The sequence below is a fragment of the Taeniopygia guttata genome, chromosome 5 (assembly GCF_048771995.1).
Source record: "Taeniopygia guttata chromosome 5, bTaeGut7.mat, whole genome shotgun sequence".
Lineage (NCBI taxonomy): Eukaryota > Metazoa > Chordata > Aves > Passeriformes > Estrildidae > Taeniopygia > Taeniopygia guttata.
The window spans coordinates 60,370,577-60,393,216 of record NC_133030.1 but is presented as its reverse complement, the minus strand read 5'-3'; the positions used below and the strand labels follow the sequence as shown (position 1 = coordinate 60,393,216).

Sequence of the window (22,640 nt, the reverse complement as noted above, 5' to 3'; positions counted from 1 at the left end):
ACAGCGGGAACGGGGCCGGGATTAGGGCCGGGACAGCGGAGCGCTGCTCTCCGTGCCCGCGGCGTGCGAGGGAACCGCGCCGTGCCCGGCCCGCCCGGCTGCTGCTCCGAGCGGCGCCGCTGGGGCAGCGCCGAGGCTCCCCCGGAGGCGGAGAGCGGCTCCGGGACTCCCCGGGCAGCCTGCCGGCCGAGCCGCTGCTCCGCTCCCCGGGCTCAGCTCCGTGCCGGGCCCGCCCTGCCCGCCGCGTTCGGCTGCGGACGGAGCCGCCCGCCTCGCCCCGCTGCCGGCCCGGGCCCCGGGCGGCGCCGCTGCAGGTCAGTGACCGCCGGTTCGGCACAGAGCTGAGCTCGGAGGCGATTTCAGCCACGGGGGAGTTGTGTAATTAAGGATTTCTTGCGTTCCCGTCCCGCAGTTGTCAGCGCTCTTTGTTCTCCCAACTGTTCCGCACATGGAATGTGAGCGGTGCGGGCTGTGAGGGAGCCACAGGAGCTGCGGCTGCCCCTGGATCCCTGGAAGTGTCCCAGGCTCCTGGATCCCTGGAAGTGTCCCAGGCCCCTGGGTCCCTGGAAGTGTCCCAGGCCCCTGGATCCCTGGAAGTGTCCCAGGCCAGGATCCCTGGAAGTGTTCCAGGCCCCTGGATCCCTGGAAGTGTTCCAGGCCCCTGGATCCCTGGAAGTGTCCCAGGCCCCTGGATCCCTGGAAGTGTCCCAGGCCAGGATCCCTGGAAGTGTCCCAGGCTCCTGGATCCCTGGAAGTGTCCCAGGCCAGGATCCCTGGAAGTGTCCCAGGCCCCTGGGTCCCTGGAAGTGTCCCAGGCCCCTGGATCCCTGGAAGTGTCCCAGGCCAGGATCCCTGGAAGTGTTCCAGGCCCCTGGATCCCTGGAAGTGTCCCAGGCCCCTGGAAGTGTCCCAGGCCAGGATCCCTGGAAGTGTCCCAGGCCAGGATCTCTGGGTCTCTGGAATTCTTCCTGAATCCCTGGAAGTGTCCCAGGCCAGGATCTCTGGGTGTCTGGAATTCTTCCTGAATCCCTGGAAGTGTTTCAGGCCAGGCCCCTGCATCCCTGGAACTGTTCCAGGCCAAGTTGGATGGGGCTTGGAGCAGCCTGGGGTAGTGGAAGTTGTCCCTCTGCATGGGTGCAGGAATGCTCGATCCCTGTTAAACATCCCTGGTTAAAGGATGTGATGCCTCAGGTTTTAGCTTTTATATTTTTTTTCACATTCTCTGCTGCTTTAGTGCATCATATTTAGGGGTGGTGAGCTCTCTTCACAGAGGAGTGAGAGTGAAAATTTAAGAGTAGGAATTTATTTGGATTTAGGTGAAATGTGTCACTTTGTCCTTGTTAACATAAATGAAATATGTTGTTTAGTCTGGTAACTGCAGCACTAGCAAAGTTGTCCCAGCTAAGGAGAAAAAAATACAAATTTCTACACTAAAAAGATGAGAGATAAAAAAGCCTCTTCGGACTTTGAAACAGACAAGGCAGAGTGACTCAAGAGTTCTTTCTGTACTTTCTGACAAAAACTGAGTACAGGTGTAACTAGCTGTAAGTGTAACTCGAAATCAGCAGAATGAATATACATGAACCTATTGTGAAATCCTATGCATATGGAAATTAGGGTAACAAAAAAAGATCGAGAGCTCTCAGGAGTGTTCGTGTCCATTGAAAGGCAATAAGTCCCCACATGCATGCAGCACTATAATAAACATACAGTTCCCTACAAATCTTTATTAGAATTGTAGAGTCTTGATTTTTTCCACATTTCAGCAGGGAGGCAAAACAATTCCTTCTCTAGCTGGGGACTGAGGACAAATGATCCAAATTTCAGGCCCAAGAACAGAAACAACATGGGCTGAAGAGAGAAAACCAAAAACGATGGGACTTCATAAGCTAAAGATGCTGACAACTAACTCCAATATGCAAATGGACCAAAACTTATAAAAGTGTGAGACCCCACGACCTGTGGTCCATTTTTGTGGCCATTTTGGGTTGTGCTGCCCAAGGTGCATCTATTTGAGGCCTCTTAATAAATTCCTGCTTTATTCTTAAGCTCTAGTCTCTGTTCTAGGTCAGCCTTCACAAAGCATCAGTTGTTTAGTAATGTTCTGTTTTTCAGAGGTTTCTCCATGCTGTAAATCGAATTTCTCATTCAGACTCACAGAATTCCTTGATGTTTTTAAGCTTCAGCACAATCTCTGTAGTCATTTGTGTTACAAGGGTTGTGATGTCCAGGCCTTCAGAGATAAGGGAAATGTGGAATTCTACAGAAAATGCACCACAAATTATCCTGACCACAGTAAAACTGCTTTTATTTTAGGAGTCCTAAGCACCAAAGCATATCCAGAATGCCTGCTTCCAGTTGAAAATTCCAAGCCCATGTTTTTATCCCAAATGGTAAGAAAAGCTGCTGCTCCTTCCTGCAATCCTGAGCTAAGAGAACAGCGTTTTCCTCAAAAAGCTGTAGCTCCTCTAAAAGCAGCACAAGATTTTGGCTCAGCCTCTGCACCACAGCTGTGCAGCTGCTTTTTCTTTGAGTTGCTGCTGGTGTGGTGTTACTGCTGCTGCTTTTGGAAGGGCTTTATTTAACACTGAGTGCTTAATTCTCTGTGTGTGAGCAATCCTGAATTGTCCAAGATTAGCAACTTCTCTAAACTTCAGCAGGTACAGTTTCACTGCTGCTTCTTTGGCCACAAATGAAAAGAATAAACTTACTTAGCACATAGAATATATGGTTTTGATTTGAATTGTGCTTGTGGAGTTTTAGTCCCTAAAATGCCACGTGAACTCTTGCCAGCAACGTCCAGACCCTTCTGTGGCAGAGGTCTTCACATGTTTTGTGCCAAGGCCTTTGTGTTGCTGTGTGCAAATGGTTCCATTTGTGTGCTCAGCAGTTCCATCTGCCTCTAAAATTTTGGCTGTAGAGGCTTTGATCTCTGCTTTTTCTGCTCTTCTCCTCAAGGATCCTCCTGGAGAAGCTGCAGCACAAGATGATCCTTTGGTGCTGCTGGAAGATAGCAGAGAACCTGAAGGTAAAACACACCAATCACCCTTTTTGTAAGGAGACTGATTAATTAAAGGAAAAGGGAGCTTTTAGGTATTATTTTTTATTTCATTATAGAAACTTCTGAGTGAAAATATTCAAGGGTTGCTTTGATAAAAAGATGATAATTGTAACAAACATTCTTTAATTTTGCTAATTTTATCTCATTGCTGGCATTACATTTTTTTTTAATTAACTGAGTGGGTCTTCCAGTGTTGAGATTCCTTTTGTTAACCAGATATTCGCATCTCTGAATAGACAGTTTGGGGAAGGGGCTTGTTTTGATCCATTTTCCTCTTGTGAAGTATTGTACTACAAAGGCATATTTTTCTTCAAGCAGCCTGTACCAAAAAAGTGTCTTTCTAATCCTTAGGAATCCTAAAAATCACAATGTCAGTGTCTTTTCCTTTAATTTCTGAATCTACCAATTTCAGTCAGATTTAAAGAAAACACACTTATGCAGGTTTCTTGGATATCTGGAACTGTGCAGAGGATAAAAAACACAAATAATACCCTAGTTAAGACAAAAAGTCAGTACTTTTACACTCATAGGCAGCAGCTACCTGACTTAGCAGCATTTGCCTCCTCTGCCCAGCTAACAGTGGGTGGGGGAGAGCCTGCAATGCTTTTAGCATGATTTACATCTATTAAGAAAACTTGTAGTTTATGATGATGGCAGAGAAATACTCTTTCTGGGGTTTTCTTAATTAAACTTTTTTTCAAGTCAGAATTTGCAGCATTTTATTGACTGGGTTGCCTGAGCTCAAGTTACCATTGAGACTTTACTCAGCATTATTGGACTTTATTGATAGCAGCATTCAGTGCTATAAAAATTGTGTTAAATTAAGCCTGGTCTTACTCTTACCATTATTTAAGTTTTCTACTTACTGAAAGGAAACAATTTGTTGTTGCAATAGATGATGTGGTTCCTGGAGGCAACAGATTCTTCACAGCAAAATTAAATTGAAATATCTGAAGTATTGAAGTAATTAAAATAAAATTTAAGTATTGAAGTAATACTTTGTCTTTACCTGTGAAATAGACCTTTTGTGCCAGTTATCTCAACAAAGGATGTTTGTCCTTCCCCACAGATGATGTTTTTATTTCTCAGTATGCTACTGGCCAGAAGGAGGCTCTGAGAGCAGCATTAATGCAGAAGTAAGTGTGAATTGTTGTTGATGTGTGAGGAAGAAAAGTTTTTTTTACAGTTCTCTGTCATTGTTCTTTTTCTGTGTATAGAAATGTTTTCAATTGATTTTATTCCCTGGATATCTTGTGTCAGAACTTCCAGGAGAAATGCTGTGTGGGGGAAATATTTACTTGGAGGAGATATGAAGAAAATGCTGTTTACAGGCACATTTTTATTTTTCTAGAACTCAGGTTATTCCTGTTCATAAGGAGGTAAAGGTGCAGCTCTTGGGAAGTGCCTCTACAGAAAAAAGGGAAGGTGCTGGGGATGACACCAGGTCAGCACCCAGGGAAGTTGAGTCTGCAACAACCATTGCAGCAGCCACTGCTGCTGCCATTGCCACGACAGCTCCACTTCTCAAGGTGAGTGGGAGTAGCAGTTCTTTGTCCTCTTAAAATAGTAAATGCTCCAAACAAGCCTGAAATTGTTGATAGTAGCTCCAGAGAGCCTCACTGTGTCTGCTCACTGCTTTGTGTGTTTGTCATATCACACTCACTGACCAATATACCAGAGGGAACTGATTTGGATTTAACTAAATGAGCAGAAGAAGAGAATATTTGATTTACCTATTAGAAATTCACAATATTGCTAAACCACCAAAAGTTTAAGGCTAAACAGAATTTTGTATCTTTTGGGATGCAAATCCAGGATTCTGTGAAGGATGTTTTGTTCTTCTGATGCTCACATATCTTCTGCAATAATGGGTTTTTTCACCTCCCTTTTTTTTTTTTTTTAATCCTTTATTGGAGGTTCAAAATGATTTGGAAGCAAAAGTGAACTCAGTTTCAGAACTGCTTCAGAAACTGCAGGAGACAGACAGGCAGCTGCAACGAGCATCTGAACAGCAAAAAAAGGTGAAGGCTCAACATGAGGAACCCCACTGCCACCAGAGAGTCAGCAAGCTTGAAAAACAGATGAATGCTTTCATGGTGCAAAGGATTCAGCACCTGGAAAAGCTACAGGAGCAACAAATGAATATTCAGGTATCTAAGTCACAAGGCAGAAACTTCAGGTTAATAATTTCTTTTGTATCTCAGAATTAATGTTACAATAATTTGGATTGTTTCTAAGTATTAGAAAGAAAATTCAGTAGAAGTGGAACAAAAGAAGTGAAAACATTCAACAGTGAGAAAGACACTGAGGGGCTGGAACATGTCCAGAGAAGGGAATGGAGCTGGGGAAGGGTCTGGAGCCCCAGGAATGACTGAGGAGCTGGGGAGGGGCTCATCCTGGAGAAAAGGAGGCTCAGGAGGGACCCTCTGGCTCTGCACAGCTCCTGACAGGAGGGAGGGGCTGGTGCAGGTCAGGCTCTGCTCCCAGGGAACAGGGACAGGACCAGGGGAAATGGCCTCAAGCTGCACCAGGGTAGGTTTGGTTGGGTATTGGGGAAAATTCTTCACTGAGGGGTGGTCAGGCATTGGAACATGCACAGGGCAGTGGTGGAGTCACCATCCCTGGAAATTTACAGAACTCATGGATGTGGCACTGGAGGACTTGGTTTGCTGGGGAACGTGGTGGGGAACATGGGAGAAGACTTGGACTCAGTGATCTTAAAGGTCTTTCCATCTTTAACAATTCTGTGATTCAATGACCAGGAATATTCTGTACTTTTGTCTCCCAGTCCCATCTCATCAGCTCTGCAGTGAACAGCCGTGGGGTGCAGCTGTGTCCTGTGCCTGTCCCTGGGCCCCTGGCAGGGCACTGGGAGAAGCCAGGGCAGAGATCACTCACTAACGAAGCACCTTCATCTCACAGGGGTTTATTCCCTGCCACTGCTGCACCTGCCCAAGGTGGGGACAAATTCTTCTTTTCACTCTTAGTTTTGCATTAATTTGGTGTCCATTAATATTGGATTGTGCATCACATCAGTAATGAGTAGTAAATATTTCTTCTGTGTAATTTGTTTTATTGGCCAATGCTCTTTATAATTTTTGTGACATTCTGAAGATGTTCCAGTATCTTCCAGTTTAAATTAAAGTGAGACTTTTGATTTACTGAATCTGCATAAGGAGGGGCCTGGATTTAAAATAATCTTATTGAGACATAATCTGTGTGGAAGGCTGTGATGAACTACAGTGGGGTTTTGGGTTTTTTAAAATCCCCTTATGATAGAAGTCAGAAGTATGAAATTTTCTTCCTGTTTACTTAACTAGTGCAGAAATGCTTTGCATTTTTGTGCAGAATTTATAGACCTGGCATGGGTTTTTTTCCCTAGATTTTTTTTTTTCCTAGAGTCTGCAAGGGCAGGTAGTGATAGGACAAGGGGGAATGATTCCAAACTGAAGGAATGTAGGTTTAGATTAGATGCCAGGAAGAAATTCTTGTGAGGGTGGTGAGGCCCTGGCACAGGTTGCTCAGAGATGCTGTGGGTACCCCATCCCTGGAAGTGTTCCAGGCCAGGTTGGACAGGGCTTGGAGCAACCTGGGATAGTGGGAGGTGTCAGTGCCCATGCCAAGGGGTTGGAACTGAATGATCTTTAAAGTCCCTTCCAGCCCAAACCATTCTGTGATTCTATGGTATAATTTCCTTTGAAGAAAATTGTCAACATTTAAATAACTTTATTTTTTCAGTGTTCCCTGAAGCATATTCAAGCAATTTTCCAAGTCATGGGGTTCATACACAAAAATCTCCTCTAGAGACACCAGTTCCTCGAAGATATGCTCCAGAACCTGTACCCAAAAATGGGAAAATCTCAGAGAAAGAAAACTCTGTAGTAGAAAAAGAAAATATTTCCAAACCTACAAGAGAAGGTATTGCCCTCCACTGGCCTAACTAGTATGGCCTGGTGGTTACTTTGTGTATTCCTCACCTTTTCTGACCTTTTCCCTTGGGTTGCTGGCACTTAAATGCATCTATTCAGAATATTTGGAATCTACATTTGGGAAGGGTTAGTTTTGTGTATAAGTCACTTACTCATAAGTAACTAAAACTTAAAGACAGTGCTGATTTAATCTCTAGAGTTTCAGCAGGACTACTCACTGAAATATTTTTTCAAAGTCAAGTTTCAGGAAGATTTGACAGAGTAATGTAAAACTTGGGAGCTACTCAATAACTTTGTCATTATCATTGGTTAAATTGAATTTTTATTTTATTTTTTCATGGGTCCACAAGGTCTCTGGGTTCTTATATTGAAAGCAGCAGATGTAAAACAAATGTAAAGTAATTTTCTTTTACTGCTTCTGATCAGTTTCTATCTCTGTTACAAAGCTGGCAGGTATTCCTATTGTTCAGTGGGTCCAGGAATAAATGAAATAAGACAAAAGAAGAAGCATGCTGTCCATAATGTCACAGATTTGTACTCAATGACTCAGTTCATTGCTATCCCAGTTCCATCTAGCTTTGCTAATTCAAAGCAATCTCAGGAAGACATATTAGTGTGTGTGGTTTTAAGTGACTTGCCTCATCTGAAATAAGTCTGTATGTTTAAATTTTAAAAATATTTTACTCTCCTTGGTGAGTATATTGAAATACCTGGAAAGGAAAAGAAAATAATTAATATATTGAACTAACTTACCTTTCTTTTTTTTCTGCTTAATTTCACTTCATTGTAGGTGAAGGGAAAGGTCTGGAACTCGTTTTGAATTCTCAAGAAACACCACTAAAGCAAGTAGAATATTCCAAGAAGGCAGCATTAAACAGCAATGAAAGGAGCTGGCATTCTGAGAGACACAGGTGGATAAACACAACAATCCAAAACTGAGGAGAAGTTTGTGTTTCCATGAAACTGGGAGAGGTGCATTAGACACTGATGCTGTAACAGCCACTGGTGTGGCCCTGCAGCCCGGCACAGCTGTGCAGGAGTATTTCTGTTGGCAATACTTTTGGCAGGACCCAAGGGAACAGCTGGAGCTGTGCCAGGGCAGGTTTAGGTTGGATATCAGGAAAAGGTTTTTTCCCCCAGAGGTGCTGGGCACTGCCCAGGCTCCCCAGGGAATGGGCACAGCCTCAAGCTTGACAGAGTTCAGAGAGTTTGGACAACACTCTCAGGGACAGGGTGGCATTATTGGGGTGTCTGTGCAGGGCCAGGAGTTGGACTCTGATCCTTTGGGTCCCTTACAGCTCTAATATTCCAGTATTCTGGGGTTCTGTTGAATTGCAGGCAGATGAAGTCTATCCTTTTTGCTAAGGATAGCTCACAACACCTTTCTCAGAGGTCAGCAAGTTGCACTTGGAGTGTTTTACAGGAGCAGCAGCCACCTAACAATTCCTAAGATTTAAAATGGGTGAAAAAATGTTCTTAGCCATGCACTCTGAAGCATATTTTCCCCAGGCAATAATTTAAAGTTAAAATTTCATTAATACAGTGAGAAACTTCTCATATATGCTGTCTAATTTAGAACAGTCTGCAGAAAGATCTTAATTGCTTCAAATGGAAAGATATCCAGAGTTTAAATGTTGCTCTATTAGATGTAATTTCACTATTGAAAATAAAAAGGATTGGGCTGAAGGTGTTAAGTGGTAAACACAGAAAACCCAATAATCTCTCTATTACTTCAGATGCCAAAGCAAGTTCCAGCTTATCTAAAGCTTTGGTACTTGCACTGTAAATTCCTGCTTGGTTTCACAGTTGAATCCTTTCTTGGGACGCCTCAGGAGCCACGAGAGGTGTAACCAGGAGTGTTTCTCCCCTCAGACACAAAGCTTTGCCTCCAGATGCAATTTCTTCTTTTGAGAGCTACAGTTCAATTGAGAAAACAGTGCAAAAAGCAGATCATTTACTTCAAGATCTTGGCAAGTTGAGAAGAGAAATGCACAACATTCTGCAGGTAAAGTTGGTTTAATCACAATGAGGTGGGGTTTGAAGAAGGGGAATAAAAATGTGGAGAAAAACGTACAGGTCTGATATTAATAGTGTTGCTCTTGCTTCTATACCTGTAAAATTATCCACATCTGTTTACAATTAATTGAAATATTGGAGTCTCAGTGTGTGGAAGAGTTTGGAGTCTGAATAAAGCTCTGGGTGTGCAATGGTCTCTGACTGCCATTGTCCCAGACATAAAATAGGTGAGAGACAGGGAAGGACAGAAAGAGGAAAAAAAAAAAAGTGTTTGTTTTAAGGTTTTGGGTATTTTCAGTCCCTGTTCTCTGCAGAACTACAGAGCTGATGTAATTTTCCCATTTGGGAAAAAAAAAAATGTTCCATTTATCTCCAGTCAGCTTTAGGGCTGATTTAAGCATTTCCTTTCTCATTTTGCCACTTTTTTTTTGTATTGAGTGCTGTTTCCAAGGAAGTGCCTGGCACAGAATCCTTGTGCTGTTTCTTGTGCTACTGATTTTGTTCCTTTGAGGGTGCAAGATCTGCTTCTGAGCTTGTGACAAGTGAGGCTTTTATGTATTACCCTGGTGCCATTCCTGGCTCCACCTGTGTGCTGTGGTCCTTTCTGTCCTTGTCAATATATACAGTGAGAAAGGAGAAAAGCTTGAAAATTCACCTCTGTGAATTGGCTTTGATTCTGCTGGTTCATTTCTGTGGTTGGAAGTTTCAACTTGCATATTTCCCTAAAAAAACATTTTGTATTACCTGTCTGTTTTTTTGTTGCTATATCTGTAGAAAAGTCAGCCTCATCTGTCATATAGCATAGCTGATGTATTTTTTATAGATTTTATAACACTTTGTGGATTTTACATTTAACTATTCTTACTAGGAATGGAACAGGTTCCTTGTGCCCCACTAAGGTTGCAAATATTTTCTTACCACTACTGCTAAAAACTTAAATAAGTCACATACCTTAGTACAGGCAACAGAGCAAGATGAGATGGGATAAGGAATGGGAGACACAGTTACAGAAAGTATTTGAAATGTCTCTTATGAAAAAGGCCAGCAGAAAGACAGAGATGTGATGACCTAACAAATGGAGAGTTGGGTCAATTAAACACTTAGCTACTGACTCCTCATCACTGAGAGGTTTGAAAGTAAGATAATGATACATTTTTGGGTAAATTATAAACCAGCTCTGTAATAAAGCAAAGGTGTGAATGAGCTGAGACAGAAGGTGGTGCTCTAACCCAAGGAATTCATTGTGGCCAGAGGAACTGATCCAATATCTCCTATGCATTTTACCTTAAAGTTTCAACAGCTCTTCTTCTGTCTTTTTAGGAAGCAACTACATGGAAATCTGACATGAATGATCTTATTAAGGTATACCTTGATTTTTTTATGTGTGTTTCTTTTGTGGGGTTTTGAGCTTTCTATAAAATACTCAAATGCTGAAGCTGTTCTGGGTGTGTTTGCAATGAAATCTCAGGGCCTGCCTTGTTTGTTAAAGGATTGCTCTTGGAGAGATCACATTACTCCTGTCTGGTTATGTCCTAGGAAATCCCTGCAGGAGATAATGTCAGGCAGGAAGCTGCTGTGTCAGATTGGCACAGTGTGGGCTGCTGCTACCAGCATTTTTTACATATTTAACAGATCCAGGTACCATTTCATGATCTGGGTCTCACTAGCAAGTCCACACCATTTTGCAATCAATTATATATCTGTGTTTCTTACCTTTTCTCACAGATTTTACCTGTCTTACTGAGTTAGTATTTGTCAAAAAGTTTCATTTTAGAATGAAAGCCTATATAAAATTGATAAATAACTTGGTATATTGCCTTGAACATAAACTTTTGTTTAATTATGATTTGACAAAAAAGTAACCTTAAAGCCAAAACTAAGTTGTGATCTGTGAGATTTTTTTTCCTGTTCTTTCAGTTGATGTTTTCAGAGTCTACTCACGTCTGGGCATTTTGGTTTTGGTTTGAGGTGTTTTTTGTTGTTTTTTTTTTTTTTTTTAATGTACATTTATCACTTTGAATTTTTTTACTGTTTGATGAAGTTTTCATGGGCCTCTGGGTTTTTTCTCAGGAGTGTGAGAATGAATGTAAGAACTTGTTTCCTGTGTTTGTGTCCCTTTCTTTTGTACTTAGCAGCTAATTTATGCTCGATTTTTATCTCTGTAAAAGGGTTCTGCAAAGTGAGAGGTTTCATTGTTCCTTCTGAAAAGTGAAAATGAGTAAAAAAGGATCAAGGGGCTGCTGAGGGATTTATCGTGTTAAAACTTATAAGTTATGCTTGGTGTTTCTTGGGGTAGATAGATGCCAAACAAGTGCATATATTTAGAGGACTTGGGCTTTTATTAGGCTCTTAATTATATTTAATTACTGTTACATGGAGAGATTTGCTTGTGATACTTCATGTCTCTAATTGCCATCTTTTCACATGCTTATTAGCCTCATTAGCATTGCCTCTCATACTTCACATCATTTTCCATTTGAGATCTTTTGGATGTCTTTCACTTCTCTAAATATATTTGCAGCATAATGAATATTCTTGAGTAATTAAGTTGCTGATAGTGCACATGGGCAGTATTTCATATGATGGCATAGATTAATAGGAAATTACAATCTCTGATTAAAAGCTAGAGGTTCTCTTTCAATTTTAGGCAAAAAATCCTCCTGTTGCACCTGATCCTCCTGAACATCATCTAGTCAGCAAACCATCCATCCTTCAAAATATCCAAGTGCCAAGGTCTATACTGACAGATGCTGAAAGGATTTTGAGAGGAGTGCAAAACAATAAAAAAGTCCTTGAGGAGAATCTGGAAGCTGTTAGTCATGCAAAAGATGGAGATGCCATGTATGCTTTCAGTAACTCCTTGACTACAGACAGGTCAGAGTCTACAATTCAGTGCTTTGTGAGATTGATGTTTCCAAATCTGGGCATTGAAGAACTTGTGTTCTTCCCTGCAAAAAAGGATTTATTGACTCTTGCTAGCAATCGTTGTCTGATTCTTGAAATTCAGATTTTTTCGACCCTCATGGTATGAACTGATTTTTGTCAGGTGCCTAAATCTGATTTCTTAGGTTTTAACAGCTGGACAAACTGCTCTGCTGCCAGGGCGTTTAACTGTTTCCATACCAACACGCATTTAAAAGAAAATTGAACCCTAATTTAATTATTCAGAGCAGAAGAGGCTTAATAAGCCTGTAAATGTACAGAATTTAATCATCTTGCAACAGATCTTTGGCTGTTGAACTTTTGCTTTGTTAGTTGTGTTAGATACTCCTGCTTGAATCATAATGGAAATTTTCTATATTAAAAAATACAATATAAATTTGCATTTTCCTGAGGAAGGTAGCTATTCTGTATGCATAAGGGTTTTTTTTTTTGAGGCATGTTACCTGCCTTCATTATATTTTAGAGGATGTAATAATTTGTCATCGGCTCTTTTGTTAAGTTGGAATATTTTTGTTTTCTTGTTTTTTCAGTTGTGATCAAAGTAGGAAGTGACACATGGCTGCCTCTTATTCCTAAAATATTTGTAATGCTGTCAGGATTTACCAGCAGGGAGTGGGGTTTGCAGGTGGCACCATGCAGGAGCAGATTTGGGGTTGGGACTCTCGATGAGCTTTGTTTGGTGCATTTTGGGGAGTGCAGAGGTGCAGAATCTCACTGTCTGTGTTCTGGGCTTCTGTTTTTAGAGCATTTAAAGGTCACTACTTTCCCAGGAACAAATCTGTGCAATTTGAGAAGCATTGACCTAAAATGGTTCTTTTTTTCTGTTTCAGAGATGTCCTGGAAGAGATTCGTATCCGAAGGACTGTGGATGAGAGGATCAAGGAAATCAGTGAGGAAATCCAGGTAGGGCTGGAAAAATAAGTTCAGATTTTTGTGTTGGGTTTTTCCACCTTGACCTTGTTCTTTCATGTCCACAGTAAAGTGATTTACTCAGCTCCTGAAAACATGAGAAAGCTGCCTATTATTGCTAGCATGCAGTAAGCTATAGTAAAATAAATATAACAAATAAAAAATAATAATGGATAAATAAATAAATTAAAATATTTACCTCTGTTTTAAAACTGTAGTTATGTAATGAAAACCCCTGGTCTCACTTGCTGGCTAACATGAAAAACAGGCCCTTTCTCAGAGCTTCAAAGTTACCCATGCATTGCTGATAACATTGAAGACAAAAATCTCCATTTATTCATTACATTTATGTTTTCTGTTTAGGCTGAAATGGCAAGAAATTATTCAGAACGAGGGAAACATGATCAAAAATGTACCAAGAGAGCCCAAAACTTCAGGGCTGTGAAGACCAAGAAAGAAACTAAAGAGAAAACTCAAAACAACCAAGGGTGCTTGACAAAAAAGCTTTTACCTGCAGCTAAGCCATTGCAGAAGGAAGTGGAAGATAACACAAGGAAACAGAAGTTTAGAACTTACTTTTCTGAAAATGTGAAGATCAAAGAAAGAAGGGCAGATGTGAGTTTCCAAGTAGTTGGTTTATTTTCTGGGAAAAAACTGTTCAGTATGGACATGAAAAATGGTGTGTGCAGGTGTAGTAATTCAAAATGAAACTGATAGCTTTGTCCTGCTCCAATTTACATAAATGAAGGATTGTAAACTACTTTTTTTTTTTCCTTTTTGGTGTCCATCAGGGAGCTGTAGGTGGAACTACACTGACCCAATATGAAGATTATCTGTCTCAAGTTTATGGAAAACCAATTTACCAGGGCCACCGGAGCATGCTTAAAAAAGGACCTTACCTGAGATTTAACTCTCCCTCTCCCAAACCTAAACCAGCCAGACCCAAGCTGATAGAGACTGTTAGAGGTAAGTGATTCTTTGATGGGAATAAGCTGTTCCTTCCCAGTTTTTTTACCAGGAATTCCTTGTGAAAATGAATCTGTTCATTTTAGTTCATCTGCTTTTCAATATAAAGCTTAAGCAACTGCAGTGGCTTTTCAGAGAGGTGGTCACTGCCTCAGGTTGGTCAGGGCTTAAGAGGCATTTGGAAAATGCCTTTAATTTAATTTTTGTTCAGCCCTGAAGTGGTCAGGCAGTTGGACTAGATGGTTGTTGTAGGTCCTGTCCATTTGAAATAGTTTATTTAAGATCCTCTTTTCAAAACTAAAAAATACCAAAAGTTGTTCAGCTTTGCTTAATGTGTCTCTCACTTATTTTAGATTGTCAAATAAACACTTATTTCTAAATATGATGAATGTATTAGTATGTATTTATTGCTGTCCAAGATTTAATGAGCTGAATTGCTAAAATTAATCATAAGTGAGTGTGTTGGAAAATGAACTTAGTTTTTTATAAAGGTCACTGGGAGATGTGTTTTTGTGTCAAGTTTATCCAGTGATTTTTCATTTAAATATTTAACTCATTCAGAGTTCAGAAATGTACTGAGACTTGAAAACAGAAGGAAGTCTGATATTTAGTTTCTTGTTTCAAATGAATCAATTGAAATATGAAAAATTAAATATATGGGCATGAAGATGAAAATATTGAAAGATGTAATCAGAATAATTGTTTAACGTTGCTAAGTGCAAGTAATTCCTTTTTCTCCATCCAGTTAGAGAAAATCCTTTTCTCTAAGAGAAAAGAATCCTTTCTTTCTCAGAGTAGAAGATTTCAGAGTAGAAATCCTTTCTGTGATAGCTTGTTAAGGTTATTTAACTGATAACAGTTATTAGTTGATTAATAATGACTTCTATTCCTTAGTTTTGTTGGCAAAGTGTTAGGATAAGAGGCTCCTAATTTTCTAACTAATAAAAAAGTGTAGGAATAATTACAAAGGGAGACTAGATGATATCTGACATAGGTCAGTGTAGATAAACTTCATCTAGAGTTAGTAATGTTTTAATTGGATCTGTTTTAGTTCTCAATTACCTTTTCAAAACTTAACTGATTCTTGATGCAAAAACTAAGAATAATCTTTAACTGGTATTAAAAAACAGTGTGGATCATTTTACTAGGGAGAAATGACATGAAAAAAGATAATGATGAAGGGAAAGTGTGGAGATGGGAGAGAGGCTTAAGAGGAAGAGGTGGTTAAGGTGGTGGTGGGCACAATGGAGTTAATAGGATGTGCACCCATGGAAAAATATTAACTGGCTCCCTCCATGCTTCTTGCACTTAGGCTGTTGTTACCCATGCAGGGAAAATATACTTGATGCAGTCTTAAATGCCATGTTTAAAAATGCTGCCTGGGTTTTTATTACAGCTGTCAAAACATTACATTCTGTGTGAAATATGAGAGATTAACATCAGAAGGCAGCCAGTCACTTGATGAAATCATGTTTTTAGGTCATTGCAGTCGGTGGTGTAAAACATATCTGTGTTTCTGAAGACAGGCAATGCTGAGGTTTGAGGCTGGGGATTTTAAAACATCATCATCATGATCATCATCATTATTATTGTTGTTGTTGTTATTTGAGGCTGGATATTTTAAAACAAAATTATAATTATGTTTTTATTTATTTATTTATTTTAATATTACTAAAATAATAATGGTCTAGTGGAAGGTGTCCTTGCCCATGGCAGGAGGTCGGAACTGCTTGATCCTGAATGTTCCTTCCAACCCAAACCCTCCTGTGATTCTGTGGTTAAGATGTACATCCACAGTGGCAAGTCCTCAAAATAGTACCAGAATCTCTTGTTTGGCCGGAGCTGGTCTTTATGGCACTTTCCTTACCTGTGCTCTGGAGCCCAGTTGTGATCTCTGAAGAGAAAGTGCTATTGGTAGAAATTATTCCCAATTCTCAACACCCTCCTGTAAAATGTGGGTTATAGCACTGGCAAAAACTTAGAAAACTTTTCAAAACTCACCATTTTTTTAAAAGGTCACATGAAAACTGCCAGCCTTGTGACTTAGGTATTTTGTTTGCCCTCTCTTGGATGACTTTGCTGTGGTGAAAAATAGTGTATCCTCTGGTATACTCACTTGAGGCATGATATAACACTGGTTTTGACTATTGGCTGTGCTGTGAAACCATAATTTAATTTATTCTGTATAGATCTTTTTGGGTGAAATGTGTGCTAGTAAGCACTTAGGGTAGTAATAACAGTGACCACTAAAATTTGGATTGAGAACAGACACTTCTTTAAAAATATTTAATCAGCAGTTCTGCTTTTGCTGAGTCCTAAATGAATTTTCTTCTGTATTTATTGGCCTCTTGTCCTTTACAGAAGGTCATAACCTTTCCAGGAAGGCCAATTCCATCATTCCAGAAACAATATTTTGTAAAGTGGCAGAAAGAGTGCCCCCCTCCCCAGTCTAATTACAACAAATAGGCCATTTGATCATTTGAAACCACCAGCTGAAATTCAGTGACATGGAAAGGTGCAGCTTCTGTGCAGCTGGAACGAGCTGCTCCTGTGCTTCAGCTTTTTTCTGTTGGGGGCAAATAGAAATGAAAGGGAAAACTGCACTGGATCAATGCTGCCTTCAATCTTGCAGAACTCCTGCCTGTGCCAAGCAGCTTCAAAGCTCTTTGTTGGCAAACAGAGTGAGCTCTGGATAGCCTTTTCCCCTAGTGCTTCCCTTCCAAGCCATGAAGTCATGCTGCAGGAAAAAAAAACATGTGTTTGCAACAGTAAAGCCACCATAAAATTTGTTCCTCTATTTAATATCAGGCTGGAGTTATGGAAGTTATGGTTTTGTCTCTATGCTGGCAGTAAATAAAATAAGATGCCTCCTTGTGTTCTTATCTGAGGGAAAAATTGAATTTTTTGCACATTGTGTAAAGGAGCAGCACTCCAGTGAGTGTGTTCTACTCCCAAGCTTTCTGATTTTAACTGAGACTGAGGTTTGTTTGATACTGGCATTATTTATCTTTGCCTTTTGGTAAGACTGTTGGTCAAACTGCTTCATTTTTGGCCTTTCCTTACCTTGCCAATAAAATGGAAAAATAATCCGTGGTGTTTCACGTGGGTGTCACAAAGACAAACCAGTTCCATCATTTTGGGGGCTGCTCTTCAGGAAGAAGCTGTTATGGCAAAGCAAAGTATAAATAATAAAATCAGAAACAGTTCTGTGCTCCTCTACAGGAGGAGTGTAAATAAAATGCACCAAGGTTGAATGAGCACTTCAAAGCACCAGGTTTTTAAAAAAACAAAGGAGGAAATCAACAAATCTCTTTCACCTTAGGCATGGTGAGTTCTTCCCTTCACGGATTCCCTTCCTGGCCTTGATGTACCAGGTGATAAAGGCTTCAAAATTATTGTCAGTCTTTGGCCTTGGGTTTGATTGGCTGAAAAATCCAGACTTGTTAAATGACTCTATTTTGTTAGAGCAGTCCACTGAGCTTGTTTTAAATTAGTGTTAGAATAAGGATGTTTATTTAAGACTGAAATGGCCATCTGGAGAGTCTCTTTTCAGTCATTTTATAACTCTCAACCATTTTCTTTGCAAATAAACTATGGTGACTAATGCTTAGTTTCTTATGGGAAGTTAGGAAAAAAATTCAACTAGCACTTTTATGAGTAAGAGATCATTTCTAAAAAAAAAGCTGGAATTATTTTCTTGCATAATATGAACTGATAAATACATGTAAAACACTGTTTTTCTAAAGCTAGATTTAATTAAATGTCTAGTTTCTGCCCAGTGCAAATAAACTTTGCAGAGAAAAATGAAAAGTTGCAAGCAATTAAAATGAGGTGCTGTGTGTATACAGTACTTAATCATTCTCACTGTGAAAACCTTGTTTTTACAAGTTGGCAGCATTACAGATACGCTGCCAATTTCTGCTTTTACTCAAAAGTTCAAGGCCAAGGGGGACTGTTAGATCATGTAGTATGACCTCTTCTAAATCACAAGCCTCTGAACTGTATCTATTTATGTTACAGAGGCCAGTAGTTTGTCTGACTGCAGAACAGTTTTTTTGGCTAACCTGTGCTTTGCAGAAAGTCACAAGCTCATCATTTAAAGACAGAAGAAATTCTGCTTCTTCCCATGGCAAAATACTTTGTGCTTCAAAAGCAAACAGGACACTTCAGATTTATTATCTGATTTTTAGTGAGGTTTTGGCTTCAGTTTACAGCTACTTCATTTTCCAGGTGACTTTTCCTTAAAAAATGAAGAGTGCCTATTAATGTCTAATTTATTTTAATATTTGCAGAGATACAGAATTAGTGCTGAATGCAGTGTTATCATCTGTAGAAGTCTTCTCCTGCTCCATCTCAGACATTCTGCTGAGACATCTGGGGGTTACATTTATCCTGTTGACCAGGGCATTGTGTTGTGATTTCTCATTCCATTCTTTACCCAACACAACCATAAACCCTTTTCTAGAGATGCTTCTCTCTGGCCTGTGTTTTCTCACTGAGGAGTTATGACTTGCTCTTGTTTCCAGGCCTACAACCATAATTTGTCTGTACAAAAATACCACTTTTTCTGCTTGTCTGCATCTAACAAAAGTCACGTTATCAATCTTTATTTTCCCTATGTTTTATAATCATTGACTTTCATTCTTCAATTAATTAGGAGGCTCTTAAATGTGAACAGAGCTAAGAAGTGCTTGTTGCCACATGTTGACTGGCTGCAGGTACAGGGAGGTGATTATTAGAAACAACAGAGGAGTAAAATGACATTTTTTTGGCTGTTATAAAGGCATGGAGTTAGTTATCAGCATGTTTCTTTCCAAATTCATTACTAACACCTACAAAATAACAGTAGAAGCACTTCTGCATGGTTGACAATTGTTGACACCTTTTTTTGGGGGAATTTTCAGGCAGTTTTATTCATTTATATTAAAGTTAATCATTTCTCTGATAATATTCACTGTTTGCTGTAAGCAGAGTAAGACCTTGCATGACTGTATGGTGAGAAATGCACTTTGCAATAAATGCTCTCCTCTGCTGTTTGCTTAAGACATTTTTACATATAAATTACTTCTGCCTGGTTATTTACAGTACACTTGAAAAGCTGGGCCAAAAAATCGTGATGGAAGTCAGGACTTTTGGGTTTTAGCTATGGCTTGATTTTGCAGTAGCACTGAGTTGTTAAAGCAGGAATTTACAGATTATACCTGTTCCTCTGAGTACCTGTCAGTTTTGTGGCTGCATTTCAAACCTGAATCCTGGATTTCTTCTTAGCTGCTAAATCACACATTCAGTTCCAAATTTCAAACTTAAATCATGGATTTCTTCTTAGCTGCTAAATCACACATTTTGTTCCAACTTACTGCTGTCCTTTTGTCCTTTTCATGTTTCTCTGCCCTTATCTGCTAGATTCAACTAAAAAAAATTGTATTTTTAACTCCTTCATTGCTGCCAATACTGAGACATCTTTTGGGTTCTGCCCTTTGGGACTCCCTTCCTCATTCCCTCCATCCCACAGCAAAAATTTGCAGTGGATTCAGTAGGAAGGCTTGGCTCAGTAGAGTGTTGTCACTGGGTTTGTGCATGCTTTGTGACCTTTCCAGCTTGTGTGCTCTTGTTTCAGGCACAAAGGTGAAGTCAGCAAGGACCCAGACCTGCTCTCACACACAGCAAGTCATCAGCAGCCCCAGGAAGAAGAATCCTGTGTATGCCCAGCAGAGCCAGTACCTCTTCAGCCCCAGCCAGGACATCCCTGCTGCCTCTGGTCCTCTGGAAGGTCATCTCATTCCCATGGCTGTTCCACTAGGTAGGAGCAAATAACCTGGAGCAGATTGTGTGCAGGTTAACTGCTGCTATTTCATGGAAATACAACTTTTATCTTCTTAAATCAATGGTTTGGGGGTTGGGATTAGGTGATCTCTGAGGTTTCTTCTCACCCAAATCATTCCATGAGGTTTGCACCTACCCTTCTCATAGGAAATCTGAGGGATTGGTTGAAAATGTTCTGGTTTTCCTCATTCTTCATGCTGGATGTCTGGTGACACCCTGACAGAGCAATTACTTGCTTAGCTGTACCTGTTTTGCTTCATTTTGGTTTTAGGCTTCATGTTCTTTCAGTTTGGTATTCAGGAACTGAATCTCTCCCCCTTGGATTCAACATTTGCAATGACTTCAGCCCAACAGTTTCAGTAGGACTGTGCCAAGCACAGTAAATTCCTTGTCATGACTTCTGGAGTTTTGCATTTTCAATAGAACCTTTATATAGGGCTTGTTTTGAGAAGGGTTAATATTATATAGGCATTGAAATAGGGTAATTATTTTTTTAAAAGGCTGTCTCAGACAAAAATTTGTGGGTTGTTACACTAAGTGTACTTGGGGTGTGATGGTCTGTAGTTTTTGAATGGCAAGCACAATTCTTGTTTTCAGCAGTAGATGTCACCAGAGTCAAGAAAAGTGAATAATTTTTAAAAAGGGTAGTGTTGAGTTGACAGTTTCTACTGGGAAAGCTTAACATTAGCTGGGTGAATTACTGTAGTTTAGCTAATGTTCATAGGGGGCTTTTTAATTGGTCTGTAATTGCACACAGAATCTCAAAACACACAGAATATAATTTTAATTAATTTATTAATTCACTGCCTTTGGAGATGGATATATGAAGTTTTAATTGTTTTTTAACTGTCTTTAGGTCAAACCCAAAGCAGCAACACATCACTGCAGACTGCAGGAGTAATCATAGATAAACCACACCCTATCACAGTTACAACTTCTCTTCCTCAAGTGCCACCTAAGCCTCCAGTCGAGGTAAAAAAACCAAATATAGCTGTGATAGAGATGAGATCAGAGAAAAAGGACCCACCTCAGCTCTCTGTACAGGTACATGTCAAGAGTGATGATGGTTTGTTTGTTTATTTTAATGAGTGCTAACTACAGGCAGCCTGATCCATCAGTAACAGACTTGGACATGAGTAGATGGTTTTCAATAGGAATTAGAAAAATATGGAGTGGAAGGGCCAAGCAGTTCTCATGCTATAGTAATATATTTATTTGTATTTTAAGTATTATCTTTGTTAGAAAATAGAGTCTAAGTCACCTATGCAGGGCATTTGTAAAATTTATGTTACATTTTCTTTTTTTTTTTAATGAGATTTTTGAGCCAGAACAAACTTGGTATAAAAGAAGTATAAATATAAATGTCAGTTTTCTTGGATGATTGCTTTGGCCTTTAAGATTTCTGTTTCAAGCATGATTGTCAACCCAAGGGTTTCACTCCTGATTAATCAACCCTTGCAGTCCTTACCTTGTGGGATGGGGTTTGTTGTTTTCATTTTTACATGAGTCTATTGTCAAGGAAGTGAATGTTTCTTACATGTTCCTTGTTTTGGATTCCATTTGTTGAGACTGCACCCACTCCCCCCACACCTTTCAGACACAAATGATTCATGGAACTCAGAGTTAAACACAGGTAGGGTGTGCTGTGCTTTGCTCCCTTGCTGTGTCACTTCATTCCACCCACTGACATTTTGCTGTTATTTCATCCAGTTCTTAAATATTTAAGGTGATTTTTCTTTTCCCAAAGGAATGAAGCATTGAAATCTTTGTTCTTAACAGAAATACAACACATTTTAATGCTGTAATGGACGTGCCTTGATTACAAACTATATTGTAATTTTCTAAACTACTTGCAGGTCCAACACACCTCTGCTCTGACTATTTTAGGTAATTAGTACAAATATACTCACCTTCTGTTCCATGCAAGACAGTGTCAGGGAATTAGAGAACAGGAGAAATCAGCTACTGAAAGAGAAGAGGTGACTATTTCTCACGTTAGTTTTTGACATTACAGTAATTTAATTTTCAGAACCAATACTGATATCAGATACAGGCATGAGAAAAGGAGAGCACTGAATTTTAGTGGCTCAGAAGCATGTGGAAGAAAAAAATCTAAAAAGTTCAATGATAATAGGTAAGCTAATATGTAGATTTTTCTATTGATGCTTTTTTTTTCTGTCCTAGGTATTACCAAATGTTGATATTGACAGTGTTTCAAGTGCCAGTGGGAGTGTAAGTCTTGTTCCTCCGGGCTCTGAGCCTCTGCTTCCTCTTGTCAATGCTGTAATACAGGTACTGATTGTCTGGGAATTCAAACTTACTCAAAAGGAAAATACGTTAAATTGCTGCAAAATTCTCATTGTCTTTCTTTAGTTAGAGAAATGAGACAGTTCTAGAAAAAAAGAGTAATTATTCTAAAGAATTTATAGTACAAGGTATTTGTTTAAGAAAATGAAAAATTGTAGAAAGATGCCTTCTGCCAAGATTAAATGATCACCATGGTAAAATGTGTAAGAAAAACAGTGTTCATGTATCTTGTAAAGAATTATAATCCCTGTTGGCCCATGCCTGTCTTGTTTTCACTGGCTTCACTGCTCTGAGGATGTTCCTCATCCCTCCCTCTGCTGCTTGGCTCTTCTGGAGTGGTCAGTGGTGTGGGCACTGAGCCCCAGGAGCCTGTGGTGTTGCAGTGGCCACTCAATTCTCTTTCCCTACAACTTTTCAGAAGTGTTTTTAATCTTGATGTGAGCAGCAGGGATGGTTTTTGTGCAGCTCTAAGGGTAACTGCTGTGTGCTGAGTGATCAGGACAATGTGTGAAGGCTTGGTGAGGCAGTGATTATTTTTGTGTGGGTATTGTACATTCCATTTTCCTCACTTCAGGAGTTAGGTCCTCCAGAGTCCTGTGATGGTATTCACGAGTCAGACAGAGATTGTGGACAAAAACAGTGATTTGTATTTAAAATTCTATTACTTCATCCCAGCAAGTTGATTA

General features: G+C 39.9%; 1 protein-coding gene across 13 annotated transcripts in view; it reads left to right on the top strand.

Moving 5' to 3' along the window:
- The window catches only part of KIAA0586 (KIAA0586 ortholog), a 69,226-nt gene that overhangs the window by 193 nt on the left and 46,393 nt on the right, over window positions 1-22,640 (top strand). For 9 of the 13 annotated variants that reach the window (XM_072930540.1, XM_072930535.1, XM_072930539.1 and 6 more), the window contains exons 1-18: window positions 188-314; window positions 2,317-2,393; window positions 2,959-3,028; window positions 4,131-4,197; window positions 4,413-4,590; window positions 4,978-5,211; window positions 5,850-6,018; window positions 6,800-6,979; window positions 7,781-7,901; window positions 8,863-8,995; window positions 10,327-10,368; window positions 11,654-11,880; window positions 12,780-12,852; window positions 13,222-13,473; window positions 13,650-13,824; window positions 19,442-19,624; window positions 20,504-20,691; window positions 21,832-21,939. In XM_072930540.1, the coding sequence (XP_072786641.1) occupies window positions 2,376-2,393; window positions 2,959-3,028; window positions 4,131-4,197; window positions 4,413-4,590; window positions 4,978-5,211; window positions 5,850-6,018; window positions 6,800-6,979; window positions 7,781-7,901; window positions 8,863-8,995; window positions 10,327-10,368; window positions 11,654-11,880; window positions 12,780-12,852; window positions 13,222-13,473; window positions 13,650-13,824; window positions 19,442-19,624; window positions 20,504-20,691; window positions 21,832-21,939 (2,418 nt within the window). In that variant the 5' untranslated portion in view covers window positions 188-314; window positions 2,317-2,375. Of the gene's footprint in view, window positions 1-187; window positions 315-2,316; window positions 2,394-2,958; window positions 3,029-4,130; window positions 4,198-4,412; window positions 4,591-4,977; window positions 5,212-5,849; window positions 6,019-6,799; window positions 6,980-7,780; window positions 7,902-8,862; window positions 8,996-10,326; window positions 10,369-11,653; window positions 11,881-12,779; window positions 12,853-13,221; window positions 13,474-13,649; window positions 13,825-19,441; window positions 19,625-20,503; window positions 20,692-21,831; window positions 21,940-22,640 lie in introns of those variants that run through there. The other 4 variants (XM_030275196.4, XM_041716350.2, XM_072930538.1 and 1 more) reach the window with 3 other exon arrangements.